Source organism: Papio anubis, chromosome 19 (assembly GCF_008728515.1).
Source record: "Papio anubis isolate 15944 chromosome 19, Panubis1.0, whole genome shotgun sequence".
NCBI classification, from domain to species: Eukaryota; Metazoa; Chordata; class Mammalia; order Primates; family Cercopithecidae; genus Papio; species Papio anubis.
Genome location: NC_044994.1, coordinates 19,039,531 through 19,065,203, shown reverse-complemented (window position 1 = coordinate 19,065,203; position 25,673 = coordinate 19,039,531). Strand labels below are relative to the sequence as shown.

General features: G+C 40.6%; 1 protein-coding gene and 1 long non-coding RNA gene across 4 annotated transcripts in view; one reads left to right on the top strand and one right to left on the bottom strand.

Moving 5' to 3' along the window:
- The window catches only part of CHST9 (carbohydrate sulfotransferase 9), a 281,990-nt gene that overhangs the window by 238,744 nt on the left and 17,573 nt on the right, over positions 1–25,673 (top strand). For all 3 annotated transcript variants that reach the window (XM_017951647.2, XM_017951646.2, XM_031658941.1), the window contains one exon: positions 8,247–8,284. In XM_017951647.2, the coding sequence (XP_017807136.1) occupies positions 8,247–8,284 (38 nt within the window). The remainder of the gene's footprint in view (positions 1–8,246; positions 8,285–25,673) is intronic.
- LOC110741752 overlaps positions 1–25,673 on the bottom strand; it is a 126,752-nt gene that overhangs the window by 91,740 nt on the left and 9,339 nt on the right. The window lies entirely within an intron of this gene.

The window sequence follows — 25,673 nt, the reverse complement described above, 5'->3', positions numbered from 1 at the left end:
ACATTAGAGCCTATGGTTCAAAATAAACTTTCACAAGGTGGTAAAAGATACACCCAAGTATGAAGTGGTACTGGATGGACTGGTCCTCCAGGGTTTATACCAATTGTCAGAGCCCCAAGTAACTGTTCATTGCAGGAAGTAAAAGCTATGGTGCAAAGGCAGTCTCTATGTACAAAATCTCCACCATAAAAAATTGTTGATGTCCCAATTGCTCAAGAGTCCTACCTGCCTGAGGACATAAGTTGAGATCCACAATGGGGATTGTAAAGTAAAGGTTTCCAACACCCTGGAAAGCTGACTGGATCTCAGGCCAGCAGATGATGCCAGAAGTCCAGGGAGCCTTGTTTGGTGCAAATGCCAACAGGAAGTTTGTGGACTAAGCTTTTGGGAGGTGAAGTCCATCCCTAGCTCTCCTGCTATGACTTCACCTCCCAATTCCACTGCTATGACGTGGAAGCTTCTGATATTTGAAGAAACAAGAATGTCTAAGTAGCTTCCTCTTTGCTGTTCCAGTATTGCTGTATTAGTGGATGCCCCTCTGTCACTAATGTCCTTGCCTAATTACTAACAATGGGAGAGAGTCTCATGTACTATGATCAGGAACCCACCTCTAGTTTATCTCAAAGTAGCACAGCTCCAGTTGGCTCTGCAGCGTGATGGGAGCAGATGGTGGCTGCATGCACTTCACCAAGTGTCCTGCTCATCCTCTGGCTCCCAGCAACCTGGTCTGGAGGTGGTGCATGTGGTGTTCTCTGCCCTGAAGTCTCTGCTCTTGAGGTTTAAGACACACATGGCACATCATTCCTTCCAGCAGTAGTAGCTTCACTGTTACTGTTTGGGCCTAGAAATTTCCCTCATCTATAAATGTGATTTTAAAATCTAAGCCGTGAATATGCTTCATTTATTAAAACAAAAGATTTATGTTGATTTAATTGTAATTTCTTATGTAAGGCACTACAAATTTATGGTTTGAGAGAGTAAAGTTCCTACTGAGATACCTAGAAAAGAAGTATTTTCCAAATCCCTTTGACCAAAAAAAAAAAAAAGAAAAGAAAAGAAAAAAAGACTTTGAGCTACAGATAGGTTCTTGCAGATCTATACATGGCTACAGAAGGTCTGTTAGCCTCATGCCTTTTTCCATTTTTTCTGTGTGTTGGCATTTTTCTGAAATGCAGAATCATAGCTGCTCTTAGTTTCTCAAAGGAGCCTGTTACCTGAAAGAGGTTCAGAACCGCTGCTTTAAACTGTTTAGGCAGCAAAAGAACTTTCTCTAGAGTTTTAGTCAGTTCGTGGTGATTAATCAAACAACTTACAATGAGAAGAATTAGTGAGTCTTACTGCAGAGTTTGGAGAATTTGAGGCAGTTGTCCTGGAATTATAAATCTTAGAGAAATAGGTCCTTCCCCACCCATGTTGATGATGGTGGGTAGGGGCTGTTTCTACAAATTTTATTGCTGAAGCTCATGAATGCGACAGAAGTGTCTTAACACCAGCTTCATCATAAGATGAGCCAACAATGTCCACAACCTCCCTCTGCAGTTTATTCTGCTTTGTTTTGTGAAGACATAATGAGATTAAAATTTAAGAAATCTGGGAGAATTCTCCACTTTATCTGCCAGTCAGACAACCTTGTCAAATGTTTTTATTTTTTCCCCTTCTAATCCTCTAACCAAAAGCTGGAGGGACAAGACCCAAATATGAGACAAAAAAGACTAGTTTTATCCTGAAAGTCAGCTTTAAAAAAAAATTTGTTTCAATAATTTTTGCAGAACAGGTGGTTCTTGGTAACATAGATAAGTTCTTTAGTGGTAATTCTGAGATTTTGGTGTACTCATCACCTAAGCAGTGTACAAGCTACCCCATTGTAGTCTTTAATCCCTCACCCCTCTTCAACTCTTCCCCGAGTCCCTAAAGTCCATTATATCATTCTTACACCTCTGCGTCCTCATAGCTTAGCTCCCACTTATAAATGAGAACGTGTGATATTTGGTTTTCCATTCCTGAGTTACGTCACTTAGGATAATGGCCTCTAGCTCCATCCAAGTTGTTGCAAATGCCATTGTTTCATTCCATGTTATGGCTGAGTAGTATTCCACGGTGTATATATACCACATTTTCTTTATCCACTTATTGGTTGATGGGCATTTAGGTTAGTTCTACATTTTTGCAATTGCGAATTGTGCTGCTGTAAACCTGCGTGTTCATGTGTCTTTTTTTTGCATAATGAAAGTTTGCTTTTCTATGTTGTAAGAGTAGCTACATTGTTCCTTAGAATGCTGGCCATCCTTTCCACCCATAGACCATGAAAATTTGGACAAGTTTCTGCATGTATTTGAGCCCTGGTCACATAATCTTTAAAAACATAGAAGGAATAGTCTCTACTTTTCAGGGTAGTTCCAAGGACGTAATAATGTCTGTGGGGCATGTCGCCTAGGCCCAGGACACAGCAGTTCCTCAGCAGAGTGTGCTTCCTCCCTGTCCCTTGAGGAACAGCTGAGAAAAAGCATGAGAACTTGTCTGAATTCATTTCCTTTTGCTGCTGTAACAAATTACCAAAAGCTTTGTGGCTTAAAACAATACAAATGTGTGCAACTTACAATTCTAAAGGCCAGAGTTCAGATGGGCCTCACCAGACTAAAATCAGGGTGTCAGCAAGGCTGTGTTCCTTTGCAGTGCTCTAGGAGTCATCCATGTTCTTCCCTTTTCCAGCTTCCAGAGGTTGCCCACAGACCTTGGCTCATAGCCCCCTTCAGCAATGGCGTCACTCTGACCCCTGCTGCTACTGCTACCTTGCCTTCTCTCTGCTGTAAACTCTCCCGCCCCTTTATTATAAGGATTCTTATGGTTACACTGGATGTGTCCAGATAAGCTTCCCATCGCCAGATCCTTAACTGAACCACGTCTGCAAAGTCCCTTTGTCCTGAAAGATCCCGTATTCACAGGCTGATCAGGATGTGGACATGTTGGAGACCATTATTCGATCTGCCATAATTGTCATGTCAGCTTCTGTAACCTACAGATATCTTCCTCTTTATTACAGGCACAAGCCTCACTTATTAACTTCTTCATTTTTTTTCCTTCTCCCATTGCATCTTATTTATTTATTTATTTTTCAGACAGGATCTCGCTATGTTTCCAAGACTGGTCTTGAACTCGAGGGCTCAAGCATTCCTCCCACCTCAGTCTCTTGAGTAGCTGGGACTACAGGCACATGCAACCACACCCAGCTAATTTTAAAAAATTAGAGATGAGGTCTTGCTGTGTTCTCATTGTATCTTTAATCACGCTATCATCTGCCAGATTCCCTAATAAAAACCTGAGGGTTGCCCTTGCTTCCTGCTCCTGATTTTCCCACATTCAATCAATCTCCAGAACCTACCTCAGAAATGCCACCTGCTCCTGGCGTCCCTCCCTTCCCATTCTCACTGCCTGGGCTCAAGCCCTCACCCCTCCTATCTGGACACAGCACATGCTCATTGCTGTCTTCACCACCCGCCTCTACTACCCCTTAAACCCATCTCCATACCACTACTCAACTCATCTTTCTCAAGAACTGCTTTGGCCACCTCATCCTCATCTGAAAGACTTTTGCTGGCCTCCTTCTGCCTGCAAAGCCTCCAATATCATCCCAAATCACAACCTCCGAAGGCTGTCCTCCTTCCCTCTTCCCACATTCCATCTCCGCACCTGCTAAAGTGTATGCGTGTATTACATAAGCCACTCAGAACTTCTCACAATTCACCCACACACACCCTACTCTTGCCTGCCTCTGAGATTTCTTTACTCGTTCTGCCCCAACTAACTGGAGTGCCCCTCTTTTATCCTTTACCTGCAAAATTCATTCTTGTTTCATTCAATCCTCATAAATCTGAGAGTGGGTGGATATTGTTAACCCTTTGCTATATATAGGCAAGCAAGTCAGAGCATTAAAGTAACTGGCCCCAGTTCAAACACCTAGTAATTGTCAGAGCTGCTGTTAGATACAGGCTGTCATTTAGTCCATTTTCTAGAGTTCAGTAGGCTGCTGCATCATTAGGATGTGAATATTTTACTGTTCGGCTCTTATTTGTCTCTTCAATTTCTGCAGCTTTCCCTTGGTCCCAAAGGAAACAAAACTAAGGTTTTGTAGTGCTGCTGCCACCCCTGACACCCTAAGGAGTTGGTGTTTCAGTTGCCAACCAGAGTTGAGTGGTCTTTTAAAAATGCAAATCTGTGCATGATATATATTTTTTTACCTTTAAGTTCTGAGATACATGTGCAGAACATGCAGGTTTGTTACATATACACATGTCATGGTGGTTTGCTGCACCCATCAACCCATCATCTACATTAGATATTTCTCCTAATGCTCTCCCTCCCCTATTCCCCCACTCCCTGACAGGCCTCAGTGTGTGATGTTCCCCTCCCTGTGCCCATGTGTTCTCATGGTTCAACTCCCACTTATGAGTGAGAACATGTGGTGTTTGGTTTTCTGTTCCTGTGTTAGTTTGCTGAGAGTGATGGTTTCCAGCTTCATCCATGTCCCTGCAAAAGACATGAACTCATCCTTTTTTATGACTGCATAGTATTCCATGGTGTATATGTGCCACATTTTCTTTATCCAGTCTATCATTGATGGGCATTTAGGTTGGTTCCAAGTCTTTGCTACTGTGAACAGTGCTGCAATAAACATACATGTGCATGTGTCTTTATAGTAGAATGATTTATAATCCTTTGGGTATATATCCAGTAATGGTATTGCTGACTTAAATGGTATTTCTGGTTCTAGGTCTTTGAGGAGTTGCCACACTGTCTTCCACAATGGTTGAACTAATTTACACTCCCATCAACAGTGTAAAAGCATTTCTATTTCTCCACATCCTCACCAGCATCTGTTGTTTCCTGACTTTTTAATGAGTGCCATTCTAACTGGCGTGAGATGGTATCTCACTGTGGTTTTGATTTGCATTTCTCTAGTGACCAGTGATGATGAGCTTTTTTCATATGTTTGTTGGCTGTGTAAATGTCTTCAAGAAGTGTCTGTTCATATCTTTTGCCCGCTTTTTGATGGGGTTTTTTTTCTCATAAATTTGTTTAAGTGCTTTGTAGATTCTAGATATTAGCCCTTTGTCAGATGGATATATGGCAAACATTTTCTCCTATTCTGTAGTTCACTCTGGTGATAGTTTCTTTTGCTGTGCAGAAGCTCTTTAGTTTAATTAGATCCCATTTTTCAATTTTGGCTTTTGTTGCCATTGCTTTCGGTGTTTTAGTCATGAATTCACAAGCATCCCTATACACCAATAATAGACAAACAGAGAGCCAAATCATGAGTGAACTCCCATTCACAACTGCTACAAAGAAAATAAAATACCTAGGCATACAACTTACAAGGGATGTGAAGGACCTCTTCAAGGAGAACTACAAACCACTGCTCAAGGAAATATGAGAGGACATGAACAAACGGAAAAACATTCCATGCCCATTGATAGGAAGAATCAGTATCATGAAAATGGCCATGCTGCCCAAAGTAATTTATAGATTCAATGCTATCCCCATCAAACTACCATTGACTTTCTTTACAGAATTAGAAAAAAACTACTTTAAATTTCATATAGAACCAAAAAAGAGCCCATATAGCCAAGACAGTCCTAAGCAAAAAGAACAAAGCTGGAGACATCATGCTACCTGACTTCCAACTGTACTACAAGGCTACAGTAACCAAAACAGGATGGTACTGGTACCAAAACAGATATATAGACAAATGGAACAGAACAGAGTCCTCAGAAATAACACCACACATCTACCACCATCTGATCTTTGACAAACCTGACAAAAACAAGCAATGGGGAAAGGATTCCCTGTTTAATAAATAGTTTTGGGAAAACTGGCTAGCCGTATGCAGAAAACAGAAACTGGACCCCTTCCTTACACCTTATACAAATATTAAATCAAGATGGATTAAAGACTTAAACATAAGATCTAAAACCATAAACCCTAGAAGAAAACCTAGGCAATACCATTCAGGACATAGGCTGTGCATGCTATTCTGATGTCACTACCCATGCACTGGCCTGAATCCCCTTAATGGCCAATTTCCCACTGCTCTTGAGAGGATCTTACATTTCCCAAAAATGGTCTACCTGAATTCTTTGCAGGGTTTCCTGCCTACCTGTGTAGCCTCCCTCACACTATGCCCTGCTCACCTCTCCACACCTGCCATGCTGGCCTCCTTTCTATCCTTGAATCCACTATGCTCCCTCCTATCACATGGCCCTTGTCATGTTCTTCCTTCTACCTGAATGTTCTTCCCCCTCTTCTTGGTCAAGTTAACTCCTTTATCATCTTTCAGGCTTTGACTCAAACATCACTTCTTTGGGAAGCCCACATTTAAACACCAGTGATCTGTAATTTAAAAGGCCAAGCTTTTCCCACAAACCATGTTGTCTCTTCTTTAAACACTCTGCATATAAACTGACAAAAGAAATCTAAAACATATCAAGAGTATCTGATTGAGCATTGCCTTTGCGAAAATGAAGAAAATTGATTCTTATTATCTGGCGAGTCTAAGACTGGCCCTAGGCATCAGACATTTCCTAATAATGACACCATCAAATAGCCCACTCTGAACATCATCATTCAATTTCCCCTATACTTCTTACACTTCTACTGTATCTCATATGACATCTAGCTTGGTACTGAATACTTAACAAAATGTTTAAGTATGCTTATTATTGGTTGACTACTTGACCAGTAAGTTTCAATTGGGACATCTTTTTTTTGAAAACGGTTTGGCAGTTTCTCAAACAATTAAACCTACAACTATTATATAACCCAGCAATGTCACTTCTGGACATTTATTTCAGAGAAATGAAGATTTATGTTCACATAATAACCTGTACACAAATGTTTATAGCAGCTTTATTCATCATAGTCAAAACTTAGAAACTACCAAGATATCCTTCAACGAGTAAATGGCTAAACAAACTTTGGCACATCTATACCATAGAATACATCAAAAATAAAAAGAAACCCACCACGTTGACACACACAGCAACCTGGATGAATCTCCGGAGAAGTACACCGAGTGAAAAAAGCCAGTCCTTAAAGGCTCTATGCTTTATGATTCATTTGTATAACATTCTTGAAATGACAAAATGACAGAAATGGAAAACAGACTAGTGGTTACCAGGGTTTAAGGAGAGCATGCAGGTGGAGGGGAAGTGATGTAGCTATAGTGGACAAAAAGGGTGATACTCGTGGTAAGGAAATACTCTTTACTTTGACCGTATCAATATTAACACCCTGGTTGTAACGTTGTACTATAGCTTTTCAAGATGTTACCATTAGGGGAACTGGGTAAAAAGTACAAGAAATCTCTCTGCATTATTTCTTACAACTACATGTGACTCAACAGTTATTTCAATTAAAATTAAAGTTTGTTTTTTTTAAAAGAGACCCATTTAATAAAATGTTCGTGAACACTGAGGTGTTCACAAACACATAATAACTGTGATGCCACTAAATGTCTTCTTTATTTTCTTTTCTCATGGTTTTTTATTTATTACTACTAAGGATTTTATTTTCCTCTATTTAAGACATACATAACATTGATCACTTTCAGGCTGTTTTCACAATGACTGAGAAATATATTAGAATCCTTATTTTTTATGCCCCTTGGTTGCCTGTCATATATTTCTCTGAATGTTTTTCATCCTGATGAAGATACAATTTATAGAACTGTTGGCTTGTACTTCAATCTCTGGCAATACCATAACAACAAAGTATAATAAGGCCTTTATCACTCCCTATGTAAGAAATGTTTTTTGAAGTAGCACTTCTGCCCTGCCACCTCAAATCTCCTTGTCTGGTTCTCAGGGTTCTCTGAGCTTAGTATTAGTATTATACTTCAATAGGTTGTTATTGTTTGGAAAACTTTGTTTTGACTGGCTGTTGTTCAAATTTCTCTTCGGTCCTTTTCATCTCTTCATCATTTCTCTGCGAAAGTTTAATACCTTCTGCTGGTATCACCCTTATTGGATTTCCATTCCATTTTCTGTTATCTTTGCCTAACACAGTTTATTTAGGTTTTAACTTTTTTCCCCCAGTTATTGAAGTGGTTGTAAAAGTCCACATTGTGATAGAAATCTTTGCTCAGAGAGTCCATGACTGCTTGGAAGTGTTTACTGTAAACAGAGCAGGATCAGTACCACATTTTATTCATTTTCATGCTTTAATGTAAAAATTCTTTTTGCTTTCTCTTTCAGTGAGTACAGAAAAAATCCAGGAACATATCACCAACCAGGTATTCTCTCACTTCTCATAAACTCTAATATAGAATTTTGTTTCAAATGTTAATAATTAAACATGTGTAAATGTAAAAAAAGCGGGGGGTAATGTTAGCTGTTAGTTATGAGCAATATATATGTTACTGGTTCTGGGGAAAAAAACATATTTGGTCATATGTAGATGATCATGCACTTTCTTTGTCTTCTCCCAAGCCAAGTCCTTCCCTACCACATCCTACCCAAACAGGAAACAGTAGACTAATGAGACTCTGCCAGTTCTAACTTGCAAGTATCTCTCTGACCTGATTGTGACCTCTGCATTGATACTATCATGGCAGCAAATAGATATTTCCATCTGCTTTTCCCTTAACTAAGGTTACTGTCCGTGATTTTCTCAGGTTTTCATTCAATCAGCTCAAAGTCACTGCCTCCCAAACAGCTAAGAACTGGCTCCCTATACACCACAAGTTGATCTTCCATTCTGGTCTTTTGTTTCTACTCACAGTTGACCAGCATCTTCCTGTTTGCATCACGGTTTTCTTATCCCATCTTCTTACTGATCTATTTTTGTATTTCTAGGTAGATGGTGTCCTTCTATAGAACTGTTTTAGGAGCTTGAGACCTGCAGCCACACAAACAAACCAAGGGAGACCTTCCCCCAAAGCACATCTTGCCCTACCCCACCTACTTTTTCCCCAGGCCAGCTTAGCGACAGTTTCTCCAAACCCTGCCTGTGCCACTAGACTCAGAGAATGCAGATATTGACCTGTGGAAAAATATGCTTGGGTTTCACCCATAGGTACAAATTTCCGTATCTTCTTTCTTTTTTCCTTTCAATGGCATAAATTACAACTCACCCTTACCAAAGAGAAGGGTGGTAAATCTACGTTTATACCAATTAAAAGTGCATTTTGCAACCTTCTAAGTGCGCTCCAAAAGAAATTCCAATTCTAGTTCCTATTGTCAGTCCATCCCAATAAAGTTCTAGTTTCACCCAATCTGTGCCAGATGCCCTGTAACTCATCAAGCTTTCAAAATTGTCAACCCATTTGGCTAATATACTATTTTTCAAATTCAGTAGCCAAAATTTAATCAGGTGCCATTTTGTTTTTGAATACTATTGTACATGTTGACTTCTAGTAGCAACTCTCTTAATACTTGAAAACACCATCATTGTGAAATAGCAAAATCAATTGGCCATTTCAAATAGTTCATTTGCCTTTTGAACATAGTTTCTTTCTTTCTTTCTTTCTTTCTTTCTTTTTTTTTTTTTTTTTAGATGGAGTCTCGCTCTGTCACCAGGCTGGAATGCAGTGCCACAATCTCGGCTCACTGCAACCTCCACCTCCCAGGTTCAAGCGATTCTCCTACCTCAGCCTCCCAAGTAGCTGGGACTACAGGCATGTGCCACCACGCCCAGCTAACTTTTGTATTTTTAGTACAGACCGGGTTTCACCATGTTGGCCAGGATGGTCTCGATCTCTTGACCTCATGATCGGCCTGCCTCAGCCTCCCAAAGTGCTGGGATTACAGGCGTGAGCCACCGCACAGGCCCTTAGTTTGTTTATTATTGCATTTTAAATTATTTGTATCTACTCAAGTGGTTTGGTGAGGCTCAGCAACAGTTAGCCAGTAAAGTTTACTGCTGCTATTTTTATTTATTTAAATCATATAGGAATACTTGACCTGTTTTCCTTATAAATGTAACAACCTACCTGTTTCCCTTATTAACAACCTAAAGCAGTTGGTCAAAAAATATACTAAGGTCACTTCTGATGGGTAGATTTTCATCTCCTGTTTTTGCTTCTTTTACATTTAGCAAAACTAACAAAATATGTAGACACCAAAATAGAATGCCACATATTTACTCATAATCTTAAATATTAATCTGATGCTAGATAAAATTATAATGGCTTTCAGTCTCAATAAGAGAGTGAAATTCTTTAGATTTTAACTGGAGAGGGAAAGGTCTTAATATTTTAATTATGTAGTCATTCTCAGAACAGATCATTATCTCGTTCAGTCATTGCTTATATTTCTAATCCTACAATGAAATTTCTATTCATTCTTCTCCCAAGTAGAGAAATGCTCTCCATTCTCAAGAATGATATACTGGCAATACAATTCAAAAAGGTATCTTATACCTCTAGTTTATATAAACTCTGGCAAAAAGTAAAGAAATAAAGTCACCTTCTTTTTCAAATCACTATGCCACCAAAATAGTTTGGCTCTTGAAAAACATTTTTGAAAACCCACTTTAGATAATCAATACAGCATTTTTTATCAGAAAGAAAGGCAAAATGGAACACTGCTGAGCGTTAATCTTGCCCCTAAATCCTTCCCACTAGGCACTATAGATTGTGTAATTAAATTGAAATTGAAAATCGAGTCTTCCCGCACCACCCCGCCCACATCAGGCAGGCTATGAGTTGTGCACCAACGTGAGAAATCAGGAGCGGAGCGGAAGCTCTAGCCTGCTGGCTAATATCCAGCCTGTGCTTTTAGCCCATGGCTATTTTACCACACCTGAGCTCTGAGAACAAACAACTATTTGAGTCCTCTGGAGGGAACGCTGGATTCTTTCCTATGCAATTCACTGGGGAAATTAGTATGCTTTTTAAAAGTAACTTGTTAACGCAGCTTGTTTACCAGAAGAGGACAAAAATGAGCAGTGAACTGCTTGGTAGCCTCTGTTCTAGAATGGGATGAATGCATGACCCAATTTTTTTTTCAGCTGTCTCTTTGGCAGTTCCTTGCTGCAATCATTTCCTATCTGAAAAACGTTACTTGTAGAGATGAAATTTTCTATAGGTTTTCTAAATAATTTTTATGATACTAGATGAAAGATAACACTTCAAAATATTACCAAAAATGCTTTCAAAATAAAATTATACATGGTCAGCATAAGAATGGGAAAACTGAATGTAAATTCTTAATTGAATTTTTGGAAACTGCCTTATTATATAAAAGACAATTTAAACCTTTTATGTTGATGCCTTTTTATATAGCAGATAATTGAAACCCTCAGTGAATTAATACCTTGTGTTTGTGCCGCTGGATGACAAAGAGGGACACCGAATACGGGGCTCTGTTTCTAGTGCAGAGGATGTCTATGTTGTGGAGAACGCTCACAGACAGGTGCTCTCTAGGAGAAATGCTTGCCCTCACTGACGACCCAGTGCAGAGAGGCAACACCAGCGCAGGCCCTTACAGCTCTGTATTTGGTCCCTAGGGCTGCCATAACAAAGTACCATGAAGACGTGCCTTAAAATAACAGAAATGTATTGTCTCACATCCAAAAGAGGGTGTCAGCAGGGCCATGCTCTCTCTGAAACCTGCAGGGAAGGAGCCTTTCTCGCTCTTTTTATCTTCCAGTGCTTGCCAGCAATCCTTGACATTCCTTGGCTTACAGCCGCATCACTCCACTCTCTGCCCCTGTGGACACATGGCTGCCCTCCCGTTGTGTCCCTCCCCTTATAAGAATCCCAGCCATCTTGGCTTAGGGCCTTCCCTCAGTGACCTTCTCTTAACTTAATCGCAGTGGCAGAGACCCTATAATCAAATAAGGTTGCATTCTTAGGTACTAGGAGTTAGGACTTCAACATATCTGTTTGGGGGATATAATTTGGCCCATAACAAGCTGGAAACCTCAGAGTCATCCTCGACTCCATCTCTCCCTCTGAGCACTGGGCACTTCTGATGGGATCTCCTGTTGACCTCTCCCAACCAGCTCCTCACCTCCACCCATAACCCCTGCTTCATCCATGCCCTTGTCTCATTTCCTCGGTGATTTCTTGAGGCTCTCCTGTTAGCCTCACCACCTTTCTGTTCATCTTCCATTCTGCTGCAGTTTGCAGTAGTTTGCAGTTTTAAAATATCATCTTGCTGAGAAATAAAAACTAAGTAGAAAAACCTCCTCATTCCTTGTTAACAGTAATTTTAACCCTAACTGGGCGTTATAGTCACCTCTGAAACTTGTTAGCACAGATCCTGAGACCCCCATCTCCAATTCTAACCCCAAGACATTCTGGGTCAGTAGCTCTAGACTTGGGTTAAGATACAGCACAACCCTCAGACCCGACCAAGAAAGGTCACAGGCTTTAGGAGTCTCCAAGCATCACAAAAACAGCCATGCAAAGACAGATTTTTCTTTTTCTCAGCCTCATGTTTTAAAGTTTCATGACCAACTGAGAGCTCACAAAATGTGGAAAGGAACATAGCAGCTGAACTGGATCATCTGGGCAAATGGGACAGACCAATAAAAGAGTGAAATTCCCTTATTGAGAGAGGTGGGGCTGTGTGGGCCCTGTGAAATCAAAGAAAGAAGGGATGCTTTAGTTTCTAGATAGCCACCCAATAGCCCCCGAAGTGGGAGGACATACAGGCAGACTGTGTTCCCCAGCTAACTGTACTGCCACCATCCCCTCTGCTTGGGGAGGGGCTGTGGAGTGGGTGAGTATAGTTTCAGCTGGTGCTTAGAACTCCTGGTAATCTGGAACCAGAAAAGGAAAACATGAGGTAGGAGAACATGTTCTCCTCAGTAACCAGAAGACCTGGACTGAGTCATTTCCGTCCTTGATGGGACAGATGCAGGCCCTGCCCACGACTCCCCAGGCTAAGTCCAGGGTCCATCCTGTTCCCCCCACTGAAGTTCCAAGCAACCAATCAGACCTCTAGTGTAGGATGGCCTTGAGGGACAGCAGGGCTCCTTGAGTCTCCTAGTCCCAGAGCAGTCCCTTGGATGGGAACAAGGACCAGGTCTTGGGTGTAGCTTCCCTTAACACTTAGAAATAGTTCCACATATAGTATGTGGACCTCCATTCATGCTCTTGCTGTAGGCCCCACAAATGTTGGGAATGATCCTGCTCAGATATTTGCAATTTCAAAAACTCAGTATGTGATTCTGATGGAAAGCCATACATTTCTTTTTTTTTTTTTTTTTTATACTTTAAGTTCTAGGGTACATGTGGATAATGTGCAGGTTTGTTACATATGTATACCTGTGCCATGTTGGCGTGCTGCACCCATCAACTCGTCATTTACATCAGGTATAACTCCCAATGCAATCCTTCCCCCCTCCCCCCTCCCCCCTCCCCGTGATAGGCCCCGGTGTGTGATGTTCCCCTTCCCCAGTCCAAGTGATCTCATTGTTCAGTTCCCACCTATGAGTGAGAACATGCGGTGTTTGGTTTTCTGTTCTTGTGATAGTTTGCTGAGAATGATGGTTTCCAGCTGCATCCATGTCCCTACAAAGGACACAAACTCATCCTCTTTTATGGCTGCATAGTATTCCATGGTGTATATGTGCCACGTTTTCTTAATCCAGTCTGTCACTGATGGACATTTGGGTTGATTCCAAGTCTTTGCTATTGTGAATAGTGCCACAATAAACATACGTGTGCATGTGTACAGCATGATTTATAATCCTTTGGGTATATACCCAGTAATGGGATGGCTGGGTCATATGGTACATCTAGTTCTAGATCCTTGAGGAATCGCCATACATTATGGAAAACATGAGCTAGTTTACAATCCCACCAACAGTGTAAAAGTGTTCCTATGTCTCCACATCTTCTCCAGCACCTGTTGTTTCCTGACTTTTTAATGATTGCCATTCTAACTGGTGTGAGATGGTATCTCATTGTGGTTTTGATTTGCATTTCTCTGATGACCAGTGATGATGAGCATTTTTTCATGTGTCTGTTGGCTGTATGAATGTCTTCTTTTGAGAACTGTCTGTTCATATCCTTTGCCCACTTTTTGATGGGGTTGTTTGTTTTTTTCTTGTAAATTTGTTTGAGTTCTTTGTAGGTTCTGGATATTAGCCCTTTGTCAGATGAGTAGATTGCAAAAATTTTCTCCCATTCTGTAGGTTGCCTGTTCACTCTGATGGTAGTTTCTTTTGCTGTACAGAAGCTCTTTAGTTTAATTAGATCCCATTTGTCAGTTTTGGCTTTTGTTGCCACTGCTTTTGGTGTTTTAGACATGAAGTCCTTGCCCATGCCTATGTCCTGAATGGTATTACCTAGGTTTTCTTCTAGGGTTTTTATGGTAGTAGGTCTAACATTTAAGTCTCTAATCCATCTTGAATTAATTTTCATATAAGGAGTAAGGAAAGGATCCAGTTTCAGCTTTCTACTTATGGCTAGACAATTTTCCCAGCACCATTTATTAAATAGGGAATCCTTTCCCCATTTCTTGTTTCCCTCAGGGTTGTCAAAGATCAGATGGCTGTAGATGTGTGGTATTATTTCTGAGGACTCTGTTCTGTTCCATTGGTCTATATCTCTGTTTTGGTACCAGTACCATGCTGTTTTGGTTACTGTAGCCTTGTAGTATAGTTTGAAGTCAGGTAGCGTGATGCCTCCAGCTTTGTTCTTTTGACTTAGGATTGTCTTGGCAATGCGGGCTCTTTTTTGGTTCCATATGAACTTTAAAGCAGTTTTTTCCAATTCTGTGAAGAAACTCATTGGTAGCTTGATGGGGATGGCATTGCATCTATAAATTACCTTGGGCAGTATGGCCATTTTCATGATATTGATTCTTCCTATCCATGAGCATGGTATGTTCTTCCATTTGTTTGTGTCCTCTTTTATTTCACTGAGCAGTGGTTTGTAGTTCTCCTTGAAGAGGTCCTTTACATCCCTTGTAAGTTGGATTCCTAGGTATTTTATTCTCTTTGAAGCAATTGTGAATGGAAGTTCATTCATGATTTGGCTATCTGTTTGTCTGTTACTGGTGTATAAGAATGCTTGTGATTTTAGCACATTAATTTTGTATCCTGAGACTTTGCTGAAGTTTCTTATCAGCTTAAGGAGATTTTGGGCTGAGACAGTGGGGTTTTCTAAATATACAATCATGTCATCTGCAAAGAGGGACAAATTGACTTCTTCTTTTCCTAACTGAATACCCTTGATTTCTTTCTCTTGCCTAATTGCCCTAGCCAGAACTTCCAACACTATGTTGAATAGGAGTGGTGAGAGAGGGCATCCCTGTCTTGTGCCAGTTTTCAAAGGGAATTTTTCCAGTTTTTGCCCATTCAGTATGATATTGGCTGTGGGTTTGTCATAAATAGCTCTTATGATTTTGAGATACGTTCCATCAATACTGAATTTATTGAGCGTTTTTAGCATGAAGGGCTGGTGAATTTTGTCAAAGGCCTTTTCTGCATCTATTGAGATAATCATGTGGTTTTTGTCTTTGGTTCTGTTTATATGCTGGATTACGTTTATTGACTTGCGTATGTTGAACCAGCCTTGCATCCCAGGGATGAAGCCCACTTGATCATGGTGGATAAGCTTTTTGATGTGCTGCTGGATCCGGTTTGCCAGTATTTTATTGAGGATTTTTGCATCAATGTTCATCAGGGATATTGGTCTAAAATTCTCTTTTTTTGTTGTGTCTCTGCCAGGCTTTGGTATCAGGATGATGTTGGCCTCATAAAATGAGTTAGGGAGGATTCCCTCTTTTTCTATTGATTGGAATAGTTTCAGAAGGAATGGTACCAACTCCTCCTTATACCTCTGGTAGAATTCAGCTGTGAATCCATCTGGTCCTGGACTTTTTTTGGTTGGTAGGCTATTAATTATTGCCTCAATTTCAGAGCCTACTATTGGTCTATTCAGGGATTCAACTTCTTCCTGGTTTAGTCTTGGAAGAGTGTAAGTGTCCAGGAAATTATCCATTTCTTCTAGGTTTTCCAGTTTATTTGCGTAGAGGTGTTTATAGTATTCTCTGATGGTAGTTTGTATTTCTGTGGGGTCGGTGGTGATATCCCCTTTATCATTTTTAATTGCGTCGATTTGATTCTTCTCTCTTTTCTTCTTTATTAGTCTTGCTAGTGGTCTGTCAATTTTGTTGATCTTTTCAAAAAACCAACTCCTGGATTCATTGATTTTTTGGAGGGTTTTTTGTGTCTCTATCTCCTTCAGTTCTGCTCTGATCTTAGTTATTTCTTGACTTCTGCTAGCTTTTGAATGTGTTTGTTCTTGCTTCTCTAGTTCATTTAATTGTGATGTTAGAGTGTCAATTTTAGATCTTTCCAGCTTTCTCTTGTGTGCATTTAGTGCTATAAATTTCCCTCTACACACTGCTTTAAATGTGTCCCAGAGATTCTGGTATGTTGTATCTTTGTTCTCATTGGTTTCAAAGAACATCTTTATTTCTGCCTTCATTTCGTTATGTACCCAGTAGTCATTCAGGAGCAGGTTATTCAGTTTCCATGTAGTTGAGCGGTTTTGATTGAGTTTCTTAGTCCTGAGTTCTAGTTTGATTGCACTGTGGTCTGAGAGACAGTTTGTTATAATTTCTGTTCTTTTACATTTGCTGAGGAGTGCTTTACTTCCAATTATGTGGTCAATTTTGGAATAAGTGTGATGTGGTGCTGAGTAGAATGTATATTCTGTTGATTTGGGGTGGAGAGTTCTGTAGATGTCTATTAGGTCTGCTTGCTGCAGAGATGAGTTCAATTCCTGGATATCCTTGTTAACTTTCTGTCTCGTTGATCTGTCTAATGTTGACAGTGGGGTGTTGAAGTCTCCCATTATTATTGTATGGGAGTCTAAGTCTCTTTGTAAGTCTTTAAGGACTTGCTTTATAAATCTGGGTGCTCCTGTATTGGGTGCATATATATTTAGGATAGTTAGCTCTTCCTGTTGAATTGATCCCTTTACCATTATGTAATGGCCTTCTTTGTCTCTTTTGATCTTTGATGGTTTAAAGTCTGTTTTATCAGAGACTAGTATTGCAACCCCTGCTTTTTTTTGTTCTCCATTTGCTTGGTAGACCTTCCTCCATCCCTTTATTTTGAGTCTATGTATGTCTCTGCGTGTGACATGGGTCTCCTGAATACAGCAGACTGATGGGTCTTGACTCTTTATCCAGTTTGCCAGTCTGTGTCTTTTAATTGGAGCATTTAGTCCATTTACATTTAAGGTTAAGATTGTTATGTGTGAACTTGATCCTGCCATTATGATAATAACTGGTTATTTTGCTCATTAGTTGATGTAGTTTCTTCCTAGCCTCGATGGTCTTTACATTTTGGCATGTTTTTGCAATGGCTGGTACCAGTTGTTCCTTTCCATGTTGAGTGCCTCCTTCAGGGTCTCTTGTAAGGCAGGCCTGGTGGTGACAAAAATCTCTAAGCATTTGCTTATCTGTAAAGGATTTTATTTCTCCTTCACTTATGAAACAGTTTGGCTGGATATGAAATTCTGGCTTGTAGAGTTTCTGCCGAGAGATCTGCTGTTAGTCTGATGGGCTTCCCTTTGTGGGTAACCCGACCTTTCTCTCTGGCTGCCCTTAAGATTTTTTCCTTCATTTCAACTTTGGTGAATCTGGCAATTATGTGGCTTGGAGTTGCTCTTCTCAAGGAGTATCTTTGTGGCGTTCTCTGTATTTCCTGAATTTGAATGTTGGCCTGCCCTACTAGGTTGGGGAAGTTCTCCTGGATGATATCCTGAAGAGTGTTTTCCAACTTGGTTCCATTTTCCCCCCTCACTTTCAGGCACCCCAATCAGACGTAGATTTGGTCTTTTTACATAATCCCATACTTCTTGCAGGCTTTGTTCATTTTTTTTCTTCTTTTTTCTTTAGGTTTCTCTTCTCGCTTCATTTCATTCATTTGATCCTCAATCGCTGATACTCTTTCTTCCAGTTGATCAAGTCGGTTACTGAACCTTGTGCATTTGTCACATATTTCTCGTGTCATGGTTTTCATCTCTGTCCATTTGTTTATGGCCTTCTCTGCATTAATTATTCTAGTTATCAATTCTTCCACTTTTTTTTTTTCAAGATTTTTAGTTTCTTTGCACTGGGTACGTAATTCCTCCTTTAGCTCTGAGAAGTTTGATGGACTGGAGCCTTCTTCTCTCATCTCCTCAAAGTCATTCTCTGTCCAGCTTTGATCCATTGCTGGCGATGAGCTGTGTTCCTTTGCAGGGGGCGATGCGCTCTTATTTTTTGAATTTCCAGCTTTTCTGCCCTGCTTTTTCCCCATCTTCGTGGTTTTATCTGCCTCTAGTCTTTGATGATGGTGATGTACTGATGGTGTTTTGGTGTGGGTGTCCTTCCTGTTTGTTAGTTTTCCTTCTAACAGTCAGGACCCTCAGCTGTAGGTCTGTTGGAGATTGCTTGAGGTCCACTCCAGACCCTGTTTGCCTGGGTGTCAGCAGCAGAGGCTGCAGAAGATAGAATATTGCTGAACAGCGAGTGTACCTGTCTGATTCTTGCTATGGAAGCTTCCTCTCAGGGGTGTACTCCACTGTGTGAGGTGTGGGGTGTCAGTCTGCCCCTAGGCGGGGATGTCTCCCAGTTAGGCTACTCAGGGGTCAGGGACCCACTTGAGCAGGTAGTCTGTCCCTTCTCAGATCTCAACCTCCGTGTTGGGAGATCCACTGCTCACTTCAAAGCTGTCAGACAGAGTCGTTTTCGTCTGCAGAGGTTTTAGCTGCTTTTTGTTGTTGTTGTTGTTGTTTAGCTGTGCCCTGTCCCCAGAGGTGGAGTCTACAGAGACAGGCAGGACTCCTTGAGCTGCTGTGAGCTCCACCCAGTTCGAGCTTCCCAGCCACTTTGTTTATCTACTTAAGCCTCAGCAATGGCCGGCGCCCCTCCCCCAGCCTCACTGCTGCCTTGCCTCGAGATGGCAGACTGCTGTGCTAGCAATGAGGGAGGCTCCGTGGGCGTGGGACTCTGCCGGCCAGTTGTGGGATATAGTCTCCTGGTTTGCTAAGATCCTTGGTAGAGCGCAGTATTGGGGTGGGAGTTACCCGATTTTCCAGGTGTTGTGTGTCTCAGTTCCCCTGGCTAGGAAAAGGGATTCCCTTCCCCCTTGCGCTTCCCAGGTGAGGCGATGCCTCGCCCTGCTTTAGCTCTCGCTGGCTCGTGGGGCTGCAGCAGCTGACCAGCACCGATTGTCAGGCACTCCCCAGTGAGATAAACCCAGTACCTCAGTTGAAAATGCAGAAATCACAGTCTTCTGTGTCGCTGGCGCTGGGAGTTGGAGACTGGAGCTGTTCCTATTCGGCCATCTTGCTCCGCCCCCCCATACAATACATTTTTAACTTTTGAGTATGAAATACAAAGCCTTGGGATCTTGTACTCCTTTGGAGAGGATTCTCCCCACCTTCGTAGACTTATTTCCCATTCTACTCCTTTATTTAAAACTAGTGGTTCTTTATAAAACTATTTCATCAGCATAATAATCCCCTTCTCTGCATGTACAAAATTTACTCATATAAGACCTAACTCAAATACTACCTTTTATGAAGCTTTCCTTTGTCACATAGCCAAGAATAATCTCACTCTCTTCCATGACCCCATTTTATTTTCTCTGCCCTTTTACTACAGATATTTTCTACCCTATATTCTAATCATTTATAACACAACAGGATTTTTGAGACTACCTAGCATTGCCGTAAAGAAAAGAGATCGTGTTTGGTTCATTTCTGTGTCCACCGTTGGGCCTTGCATATCGTAAGAACTGAATCAACTGCTGGCGGAATGTAAATTCTTCAGATCACTAAATTCTTATTCTAGTAGCTAGAGGGGCTGCTAAATTTAAACAGTCTACTCCCTATACACCGGAATGTTCAAACTTGCTGTGTCATTGATTTTTATAAGGCAGGAACAAGGTATCCTTCCTTCCCCTCCCAGGTAAGGATTCTAAACCAAAAACAGAAGGAACAAACCAGGACTGCACATGGTTATTATGAATAATGGTCACAGAGTCAGGAAATGAAAGAATCGAAGGGCAGGGAGATCCAGATCTTCTTTTTACCTGTATGTCCATATCCATATTGCCTGCAGAACGTTACATGTTTTGCCCGGTTCAAGACCTGAGCTCCTGATTCTTTCCCCTAATGTAAGCATGGCAGTGCCACTCACTGATGACTTTTCAGTGTAGTGTGAACTTTAGAACTTCTAAATTTAAAGTGGGATTCCGTTACCTTGCACTATTCTTGTCAAAATGGCCATGCACTCAAGGAGACAATTTTGACTTAAAGATAGTTTCTCTTTGCAAGTTTGGCACTAATGGAGCTAGTAAAGATCCCACATGTCCCAATTCCCTTTTAAGATTACCTTCAGAATTGAGAGAGTTGCACTTTTAGAAAAGCTATCCAATTGACGAGTCTTTTTCAAAATCCTGAAAGAAGGACTGAAAGGATCGAAAAGTGGTGACACTAATGGTGGTTAACAAAGAAGAATTTATAAAAGATGTCTTTTTTAAAGGTCAGATGGCTTCTACCTAGAAAATACTTAAGTGTAAATGTCAAAGTTCTGGGCTTTGCCTCTTTAACTGGAAGCCAAGAAACTTAAAATGTGAAAGGTACCTGTGGAAAGGTATTTAGATTGACAAGACAAAGCAAGGCTGAGAATATGGCCCTCAGATGTTTTAAAAGCATGACCACCAAGAAGAAAATAGTGGTGGGAATAAACGCTGTGAGAATTATTCACCATCGAATATGCAGATAGCTCTCACTCAAGCACTCAATGATTCTGAATAATTGCCATCAATAATTGTGCTAATTACTCAGTGCTCCATATCTCATGTTTTGTCACAACAACGCTGTGAGGACCAGGATTTTAATCTCCACTTTATACAGGTGGAAACTCAGGCTTGAAATCAGGTTTAGTAATTTTTCAGGTCCTGCCACCTTTAGCACGACATTAGTAATAATAATGGTTAGCATTATTATTACATGCTCGATGAGCTTTCTGTGTGTAGGCATTATGCTAAATTTTACATTAAATTATCTCTCTTAAAGCTATTTGCGAAGTAGGAACAAATCAAAAGATTCATCTTAGTGAGGCGACTTAATTTGTCTAAAATCATGCATGCATGGTGGTCGCGCCAGGATTAAATAAGGCATTCCAGCGCTCTCTACAGTGTGAGCAACGGCCACTATTCTGGGAGGCTTTAAATGTCTTTCTTTCCTGGCACTCAGCTGGTGAGTGACAGACTTCAAATGTGAATCCAGGTGTATCTCATTCTGAATTCCTTTCTCTCCACCATTATACTCCACTCCCACCTCTTCTGGAATTTGTTCTATTAATTAACTGATCTCACTTATGACCATCCTAATTAACCCCCCAATTCGGACATTAATCCCGAAGCAGTCTGTTTTGAGACCCTGGAATACAGATTTTTATGATGTGGTATGTCTTTTTTTCCAAGTGTTTTAACAATGAAGATGAGCATATACATACTCCAGGGTCCCTGTTGAGCAGTAAATTAATTTTTTAATTAAATAAGTGAAAAATCAAGTGAATCTGGTCTAAGAGAAAACTATTTGTCACCTGAAAAGAGCTTAAAAACTCAGAGGGGAAAAAAGTGTCCATTGGCATAATCTGTTGCCCACTGCCAGTTTTCCTTGGCAGAGCCCAGGCAGAAATATCGTGGAAATAAAATGAGAATTTGAAGTAAAAACCTTTATTTTCACTCACTATAAAATGTTTTCTTTGTACTTTTGTATTTTTTTTTTTTTTAAGTAGAGACAAGGTTTCACCGTGTTAGCCAGGATGGTCTCGATCTCCTGACCTCATGATCCACCCGTCTCGGCCTCCCAAAGTGCTGGGATTACAGGCTTGAGCCACTGCGCTCGGCCTTCTTTGTACTTTTTAGAAAAGTATGTTACTTCTAAAAACTCTCTTACAAGTTCTTTATTGTTAGTAATAACAGTGTCATTGTGTATGTACACATGTGAGAAAATATGGAATACTGAAACTCCGTACTGAAAATGTAGCATTTATGAAAAATAAAAATAGTTAATTTACCATTTAATGTAAATTAGCATTAACCACACCACCTAAGATGTTAACGCCCAATAGGCTGGTGAAATATATTCCATGAATAATTTTCTAGTCAATCTTTTTCTCATCTTTTTCGTCCTTTCTGTTGAGTTTTTCAAATCATATCCTTCTCTACTTGCTAGCATCTGTACTAGAAGATGAACTGAGTAACTGAAATGTTTCCGCTTTGCATATTTTATTAGCAAAATGGTTAGCATCATCGTTTGAGATTTTTCTCTCAACGCATAGCAACGAAAGGCAGTAGCCAAGTTCTGATACCCAAAAGCACAATTAGTCGAGCCATTCAGTATTCAGTAACTCATCACCTCTGTGTAAAAAGACATTCACTCACTTCATAGGTTAAAGCTATTGTCAAAATGAGCCATAGAGCCCACTTGTCATCATGTTTGAATATGCATTCTAAAATACAGTATTTTTTGGAGTATGTTTGAATATGCATTCTAAAATACGGTGTGTGTGTGTTTGTTGTTGTTGTTGTCTACCTTTAAACCATTTTACTCATGCTATTCTTTCTTCTTGTGGTAAAGAACTTGAATTAAGGACTCAAATCAAAACTTGATATTTTCTGGCGATATGCAAAAGAAGTATTCGAGTAGTCATCATCTCAGAAAAAAGCTGCTTGGTGACATAAAAGAGTTATGTGTTAAGAAACAGTGATTGTGAATACCAGGCCGATTCTGTGGAATCTGTGTTTTATATATGGTCTACATCCCCTAAGGCAGATCCCTCAGATTTCTATCTATGGACCTCTCTTAAATTTGATGTGTCCCTTTGCGTATGTCTGCATCTTGCAGAGGTAATGTTCCTTGGTGCTCACCAGAACCTCAGGAGTGAATAAAGGCACCTGGAGAGTTTTCTGCCTCCCACTCGAGACAGAAAATCACCAGTCATTCCTTTTGTTGTGCATAAATTGAAATCAATTTTATTTAAGCTTTATTTGACAAAGTAGCACTTGTTTTTCCCAGAAAACAAATTTCTGGGAAGGGGAAGAAATGCGGACAAATAGTGAAAATTCAGAGTACCAGTAAGGATCCAGTGAAAACTACCTTGTCTTTATTATTGTTAGTGTGGAAAAAATTCTTATACACAGAAGTGTTATGTTATATTCTGTGGTCGATCATCAAACAAGCATGGAATAAACAGGATTCTTCCCTTTTTCACCACTGGTATTTGCATTGCTCAAAATGTATTAAAAGGGATATTTTCATCATTACTGGATAATGCAATTAGGCCAGTGTTCTGTGGATGTGGAATAATGTAATTTACTATGTTGAATGATTAGCCAATCAGAATTCTCTCATTTTCTAAAGCAGTGGATTGATTAAAATGTGACCATAAACAAAATAGATTTTATTAGGCATAATCTACTTTGTAAACAAATGAAATTAATTCTTTGCCTGACCTAAAGCTTTGAAAATGAAAAACCAAAATTGAACACATGCTTCCAATTTTGGTTCTGTTACTAAGATGACACTTAATATAAAAGTTACAATTTAACTTCCCCTCAAGTATTCCATACTTGAGACTAAATGACTCTTAGAAATATGTTCATCAACAGATGGGAGCCACTTATGGCCTCATAAACTCCAAAGCAAGTGAAATTATCTCAGCAAAATAGAAGGAGATTACAATAAAGCCTCATCTGGTTATCTCAGTGATGATTAATGCATTGCACATCGGTTCAATCATGCAATGAATATTGACAGATAATCACCCTTCTTCATACAAGAGAAATATTGAAGAGACAAATGCCAGTGATATATGCTTTTAATCAATCAATAAGCAATTTCCACACGTGCCTTGTGTACAGAACTGTGCTAAGTGCTATGGAGGATGTGGAAGAAAGTGCCAGCAGAGTTCCTATTCTAAAGCGATTTTCTATCTTGAAAGAGAAGACTAAAAACCTGAAACACTGCACAGAATAGCAGATAGTGTGTGATTCCTTGTTTGCTTATTAATTATACAGTATGGATCATATGGGAGTTTGAAAAAGCCGGCCATCAGTGAAAGCTACAGTGTTCAGGGAAGTATCATGGAAGGCTTTAAAAACCGAAGTGATTAGGACTTGATTCAGCAGGAAACACAATGTGGGGGCACTGAAAATATTCGAGTTCAGAAATGATCTCGGGAAATTGGTATGAAATTTTTCCTGAAACTGTAACCTGTATTTTCCTTTTTGCTCCATCCCCACTGGTAGCAGTCACCAGTCTCTCTCCAGGCTCTTCGGGTTTCCTCCTGCTTCTGCTCTTACGAGGCCCAAGTCTGTTTGCCACTTGGCTGGCAGAGTACGCTTTAGAAAATGTAAATTACTCCCAGCACTTTGGGAGGCCGAGGCGGGCGGATCACGAGGTCAGGAGATGGAGACCATCCTGGCTAACACGGTGAAACCCCATCTCTACTAAAAATACAAAAAATTAGCCAGGTGTGGTGGTGAGAGCCTGTAGTCCCAGCTACTCAGGAGGCTGAGCCAGAAGAATGGCGTGAACCCAGGAGGTGGAGCTGGCGTGAGCCGAGATCATGCCACTGCACTCCAGCCTGGGTGACAGAGCAAGACTCGGTTTCGAAAGAAAAGAAAATGTAAATTACTTCTGTACCTGTCTAAAACTCCCCATGGCTTATACTGCACCCCTGCTAAAATCCAAAGCCCTGACCATGATCTGATATCCCTATAAGGTGTGGTCCCAACCTCCTCTTTCATCCCATCTTGGGCCGTTCGCACTCAGGGCAACCACAACAGCCTTGCCCTCTGTCCTTCCACCTGGCCAGGCCCATTCACGTGTGGGGGCCTTTGCACCCACTGGCCATGTTCAAAATGCTCTGCTGCCAGCCCTTGGGTTCCTTGTTGTCATTAGGGTCTCAGCCCTAGTAGCTTCTCCTCAGAGAGATCTTCCTTGGACATCTATTTAATGTAACCTTCCCACTCTCCCTCTGACATCTTCTATTGCATCACCATTTTAGTGTTTGCATCATACTCGGCACCACCCAAATTGTTTGTCTGTCCAACTTTTTCCTTGTTTGTTATCTATCTTCACCCATATGAATGTGAGTACCTTAAGAACAGAGACTTGTCAGAGTCGTTTGCCCCCTAGCCCCAACACCAGAAAACAGTGCATATGGTAGGTGCTCAGTAAATACTTCTTGGGTGAATGTGTTGCTTATTAGTTCTTCCAGCTAAGATGATAATCTGGACATGAAAACAAAATGTGTTTAAGCAAAATCTTGATCCTGGGAATGAACATTTCAAGGGGAAAATGAATGGAGTTTTGTGTCTAAATATAGGAAAGGAATGCGCAATCTAAGACGAGTAGTGCGAGGTTCTCAGGGTTGCTGCAGGAAGGTGATACTCTTGGCAAAAATATAAAGGTTGTGGTTAAAAGCCACATTCAGTGAGTATACACTACATGTCAGGCATTACGTATTTCTCAGAACCCCATTGGGTAGGCATCATTCTCTGATTCAGTGACCTCAAGTTGTTCAGCTGGGTATCCTATTCCAGTGATTGAGGTTGACTTGGTTAAAAGTACTGATTTAAGATCAACTTACAGTTGCAAGCATGGATGGGGGTAAAAATGTACTAAGTCTGGTCTTCAGCGCTAC